A 6,453-nucleotide genomic window follows, 5' to 3' on the forward strand; every position below is an offset into this window, starting at 1 on the left:
GACTAAGGTGACATGGGTCACTGGAACACCTGCTGGCATGGATAATAAAACTCATATTAAATGATGAAAGAGATTTCTGTGAGTGAAAAACTCAGTATGTGATGAATGACTAAAAGGTTTAGTTTTAGGATGTTCTCAAGGATAAGATATTCGAAGCATAAAATGAGGGGATGGAAGGTTGGACAAACTCATTAAATGATGAATGACTAAATGATTAAGTTTTAGGATGTATACGAGGATAAGATACTAGAAGTATAAAATGAGGGGATGGAAGGTTGGAGGAGAAGGGATCAAATTATCAATAAATCAAATACTCTCTTGATAAATAAGAATACGACTTTGGCATTCTAAAAATCTTCTCGTATGATGATTTAAATTTATGAAAAAATGAAGGAAAATAAAACAGAAAACTGGAGAATGAGGACTGTTTTTATATATTTTCCAAAATCCAGAAATTCATGATGTCCACGAAATTGGTTATTGAGAATGGTTCGGTTAAGAGAATGAGACAAAGACAATGAGACAAATACATTTTATTATTACAGTTTCATTTTTAAAGAGATAATATATGAATATATTCAAGATTAATCAATCCTACCTTGAATCTGAATGGTCTGACAAGAAATCAACAGTACACTATAGTGATTGCCTATCCGATATCCCTCTGATATCTGATATCGAACAACCAATATCCAACATCTGGTAGAAATCAAGGTGGTTTCTGATATCGGGTATCAAACGAATATTAAAATATCCAGCCGACATCAGATATCAGGACGGATATCGCGGGGCTCCGGACAGGGCAGATGCCGGTACCGGATATCGAATCCGATATCCGGATATTGGATATCAAAATCTGGATATAGGATATCAAAATTCGTACCAAAAAAATGTTATCCGGGGATATCCGATATCCAGATATCGGTTTAAATGAAGAGGAATATTTACTCATATAGAAAAAATAACAAGTTTTTGGTAGTATAAATAGATTTGGTCAAATAGTTGTTAAAAAATTCCATGCCCTAAACCAGATGCCAGACCTCTATAATTAATGGGCCCATAACATACTCCATTGTGACATAAAACAGGCCCATTTTGTACTGGACCAGACTAAGTGTGATTTCATAAGAAAAATGTGAAGTAAAACCTTTCAAAAATCATTTACTCAACGAAACAGTATAATTGACTTCTTGTAGCTTAGTTATGTACGAAAAATTGTTTAAGACATATTTCGAATTTGTATATCAGATATCCAAATAACCAATATCTGACGTCAATATCTGATATCGTCATCCAACCTTTGAGACAAGGTTGGATGCCAATACTGGGAAGAATAACAGTATCGTATATCAGCACTGTAGCAACTGAGATCCGATATCGTCATCCGGCATCAGGATAATGGTATCGGATATTGGTACTGTAGCAACTGAGATCCGATATCGTCATCTGGCATCAGGATAATGGTATCGGATATCGGTATTGTAGCAACTGAGATCCAATATCGTCATCCGGCATCAGGATAATGGTATCGGATATTGGTACTGCAGCAACCGAGATCCGATATCATCATCCAGCATCAGGATATTGGTATGGATGGATATCGGAAAGCCCATTTCTGAGATCCAGTCCAGCATCCATCCTGATATTGTCATCCGATATCGAGGTTGGGGTTGGCATACACTAGTTCTCTATATAAAGGGAACTCCATGAAATGAAGAAAAATACTGACAAAAAGTCCATCAACCATATGTTTCGATGTGGATACTGGGAAATCCCTATCTGATGGCATGCATTTACACAATTACACATTTTATGCATGCAAATTATTCAAATAGTGTGTCCACATACTGACAGAAAATCCATCAACTATATGTTTCCACGTGGATACTAGGAAATCCCAATCTGATGGTGTGCATTTGCACAATTACACATTTTATGCATGTAAATTATTCAAATAATGTGTGATATCATTTATTGTATAAATATTAACGTTATTCAGTAGTAAACACATTTTTTATTTTTTTTAGATAATTAAATGGCAACTAAGTCAAAGTATGTGGAATTTTCCCTGAGCTGATATGAACTTTACATATCTATAGGAATTTTCCAGAACTTTCTAGCTTTATTTCATAAAGTATGTGCCTGTACATGATATCTCTCTCTCTCTCTCTCATCTCTCTATCTCTTTCTCTCTATCTCTATATGTATATATATCGATATATACATGTATCTTTCTGTATATATTTATATATCTGCACACAACCATTGTGTAGACCACAGATGTCACCGTTGCTCTCTGCTGTAGATGCCAGCACCACTATCTCCACTGCCATCGCCACTGCTGCCACAGTAATCAGGAGAGAGAGGATATCAATATATTTATCTTTTCACACAAATATACAATTTACAACATTTTTTAATATTTTTCATCCAACTCCTCCATATTTGCCACATCATCTAGTCATCCATATCTCCGCCGTCACCATTCTTGTCATTGTTATCCACCATTCAAATCGGCATCATCATCGTCACACAAGCTCTTCTCGATGACGATAACGATGCCGATGACGAAAACTGGATGTGGATGATGTTTTCATCCGGGGAGGGTGGTGATGCTGTATCTAACCTTCTAGATTATGTACATTCCAAAGCACTCAAAATGCTCAGCAGGATAGCCGTCCGATTGACCACCCTACATGGATAGCCGTTCATATGCTGTTCCCACCACGGGCTAGCCGTAGCAGCCTGATCAAAGTCTCCGCCTGAAATCGAAAACAAAATTGTTGACCATCGCAATAATTTATTTTAACATTGGTAGTCAAATCAAACAAACTTTCATAAAAAGATTAACTTTTTAGTTTGTTATTGAGGAACATGATCAACAGAAAATTTTCATGAATCACTGGTTGAGAACATCTGCATACGTAACCACTGATCTGGGAAATTTGGAGATGATAAACTACTCGATGGCATTGACAAACTTTGGATGGACTATTAACCAATGTATTATCATTTAATCATAATCAACCTTTGTTGACGTTGACAAATTATGGATGACCAGACTACTGTTGACGAAAGACACCAACCCCAATGTCAGCCTTCATTTTAATAAATTGTGGATAAAGCATTTATCATGCTACCTTCATTGAAAAAACCGCGGTCACTCATCATCGTCTGCTGGAAGTGCCGAACTTTATCACTATCCGTCTAAAAGATGACGAAGGATTCCGGGACAGATGACGGACTACAGTGTGGGATGGACAGAACAGGGCTAAACGTGTACTTTGTTCAGACATCCCTTTCAAGGGGTTGGACAGAACAGATGATGGGACAAATTGCAAGAGGAGTAAGAATAGAGTAATTGACCAAGACTGTGACGACGTAACAACAACTGATACACGGGGTTTCATTCTATTTCCATTCAAAGGCCATGATCTACGACGGCTAGCGGATTCCATCCTCCATTCATCATCCATCCAAGAACCTGAATTTACATTCAAGGGAATGAGAATGTAAGAGGCAATTCCATCCCCCATTCATCATCCATCCAAGAACCTTAATTTCTATTGAAGGGAATGAGAATGTAAGAGGCAATTCCATCCTAAGTCATTGTCCATCTAAGAATCTTAATCTCCATTGTAGGGAATGAGAATGTAAGAGGCAATTCCATCCCCCATTCATCATCCATCCAAGAACCTGAATCTCCATTGTAGGGAATGAGAATGTAAGAGGCAATTACATCCTAAAGTCAGCATCCATCCAAAAACCTCAATTTCCATTGTAGGGAATGAGAATGTAAGAGGCAATTCCATCTTAAAGTCAGCATCCATCCAAAAAACCTTAATTTCCACTGAATTGAACAAGGGTAAGAGCCAACTCCACCCACAATTCCTCATCCACCCAAGAACCTGAATTTCCAGTAAGGGTAAGCGCCAATTCCACCCTCATTCCTCATCCAAAAAACCTTAATTTCCTCTGAATTAAACAAGGGTAAGAGCCAATCCCACCCCCAATTCCTCATCCACTCAAGAACCTGAATTTCCGGCAAAGGTAAGAGCCAATTCCACCCTCATTTCTCATCCAAAAACCTTATTTCTACTTAATTGAACAAGGGTAAGAACCAATCCCACCCCCCATTCCTCATCCACCCAAAAAACCTGAATTTCCGGCGAAGGTAAGAGCCAATTCCACCCCCCCCAATCTTCGTCCACCCAAGGAACCTGAATTTCCATTGTAGGGAATGAGAATGCAAGAGGCAATTCCATCCTAAAGTCATCATCCATCCAAAAAACCTTAATTTCCACTGAATTAGACAAGGGTAAGAACCAATCCCACCCCCCATTCCTCATCCACCCAAAGAACCTGAATTTCCAGCAAGGTAAAGAACTGTACCTTCTTCCTGGCCTTGGCCGTGCCGGACTGCGAGAGCGCGACAAGCGGCGGGATTGCCCCTTCGCGGCCGACGACGGGCCGGTATCCGACGCTCTGCTCGCAAATCTGCAGCAGCACCGTCGCTGCCATCTCCTTCTGCTTCCTCGATCCCACCTCCAACACCTCCACCAACACCCCCACCCCTCCTTCCTCCACCACCGCCTCGGCCGCCTCGAAGAACACCACCAGCGAGCACAGCAAGAACGCCGCCTTGTCCACCATCCCCGACTCCGAATTCCCCACCATCTCCACCAGCGGACGAACAATTCCCGATCTCACGGCCCTCACCTTGTTCTCCATGGTCGAGCAGACCGAGTACAGCGCTGCGGAAGCATCCTTCTTCCCCCGGAGCGTTCCCGTGGCCAGAAGCTCCACCAGCCATGGAATTGCATCTCCAATTTCCATGGCGAGACCCTGTTCTTCGATCTGGCTGAGGCGGAGCAGCGCGCAGGCCGCGTTCTCCCTCGCCGTGGAGGTTCCCGTCCGCAGCGCCCGGATCAGCGGCTGGATCGCGCCGGCCGCCGCGATCTGATCTCGGATGTCGTCGCGCAGGGACAGGTTCAGGATCGCGGTCACGCTCTGCTCCTGGATTTGCGGATCGGAGGAAGAAATCAGGGAAATCAGCGGCGCTAGGGCTCCGCCGCGGACGATTTCGACGCGGTTTTCCGCGTCGGATCTTGCCATGTGACGGATCTCCGTCGCCGCTCGTCGCTGCAGATCCGCCGCGTTCGATTCGAGATCTTCGACTAGGGCATGAATTCGCCGCGCGATTTCTTGCGATAGTTGGAAATCCTGCGAGGAATCGCAGCAGAAACAATGATTCTTGCAACTGTAGCGCTCCACTGTTCCTCCTTCCATCGATCTGTCGCCACTCCGATTGATCGATCGATCGATCGATCGGTCCACTGCTACAGAAGACGAAGAACAAGAACAAGAACAGGAAGAAGATGATGAAGAAGAAGACGACGCTGCACGTGCGAGCAGGCCCAGTTGGCACGTGTGAGGATGACGTCATGTAAACACGTGCTTGCTTTTGATTTGAACCACGTGCTTTTTTTAATTGCAAGTTGAAGCATTGATTAAATAATATGTTAATTGTTTCCCTAGCTTGAAGATACTCTGTGGATTTTAATATTATTTGGATATATCGGGTTGGCCATCTGAAATGGATGGGTCAACGCTATGTGGGGCCCACAGTTTTAACTGTACCTGCGGAGCAGACATGGGAGGTTAAGATATTACTGCTGAATTTACGAAAGTTGGAAGCAGAATTTTAATTAAATAACAAGGACATTGATTCCAGATGTCTACATCTGTGAGTGGTGCATTAATTTTTTTTTTTTAAAGATACACTCTTCAGTAGGTTTGGTTATAAGTTATCTTAAAAGTTGTAAAGGGCCACAGGCCAGGCCCGTTTCAAAGGGTCTCTTTTTCAAAGCCAGAAAGTCGTTTCGACCCCGGGACGAAAAAGACACTAGATATGTCAGTGGCTTTGCACAAAAAAGCACTCTCCGGAGGCACGGAATGTCTTAATTCTTTGTAAGAATCTCGACAATAATGTCTCTGTTAGATTCTCTGGTCGAATGTCAAATCAAATCATCTCTAGTAAACGAATGCTGAACAAACTCATTTACTAACATTCAGATTCAGAAACTTGACTTCATAACTTAAGCCTTATTTTAGTTTTTTATTGTGATAACGTTATGCAATAACATTCTTTTTAAGGAGTTGTTTTTCTAAGAGATCCAAGTGGAAATTTATCAGCACTAGGGAATCATGCTGGAAGGACATTGTATCAGCACTAGTCACCATCGCCCTTCTGGAAACTATCCACCACTCACCTCTGGCAGCTTCTATAGAAGCAATCATATATGAGTTTATATTTCAAAAGGGTTATCTCCTATCACAGAGAGATAACTCTGACCCCCCCTAAAATTTACATCTTCCAAAAATATCATTCCTCCTAAAATTTCAGCAGTGGAGTGGACTCCAATGTCATTCGTCATATGAGCCTTAATGATA

At 41.7% G+C, this 6,453-nt stretch overlaps 1 protein-coding gene across 3 annotated transcripts; it reads right to left on the reverse strand.

The window, feature by feature from the left end:
• Positions 1 to 2,091: 2,091 nt before the first annotated feature.
• LOC144707929 (U-box domain-containing protein 11-like) lies at positions 2,092 to 5,351 on the reverse strand. Of its 3 annotated transcripts, none has more exons than XR_013582592.1 (3): positions 4,393 to 5,351; positions 2,627 to 2,762; positions 2,092 to 2,338 (listed from the first exon to the last, which is right to left on the reverse strand). XR_013582592.1 is itself a non-coding variant. In XM_078581207.1 (2 exons), the coding sequence occupies exons 1-2, from the start codon at positions 5,287 to 5,289 to the stop codon at positions 2,709 to 2,711; spliced, it is 951 nt and encodes a 316-aa protein (XP_078437333.1). In that variant the 5' UTR covers positions 5,290 to 5,351; the 3' UTR covers positions 2,354 to 2,708. The 3 variants fall into 3 exon arrangements, 1 of the variants encoding a protein (XP_078437333.1); XR_013582591.1 differs by having other exon boundaries at positions 2,093 to 2,341; XM_078581207.1 differs by lacking the exon at positions 2,092 to 2,338 and having other exon boundaries at positions 2,354 to 2,762.
• Between the last annotated feature and the right edge of the window lie 1,102 nt (positions 5,352 to 6,453).

This window comes from Wolffia australiana, chromosome 9 (assembly GCF_029677425.1).
Source record: "Wolffia australiana isolate 7733 chromosome 9, ASM2967742v1".
Lineage (NCBI taxonomy): Eukaryota > Viridiplantae > Streptophyta > Magnoliopsida > Alismatales > Araceae > Wolffia > Wolffia australiana.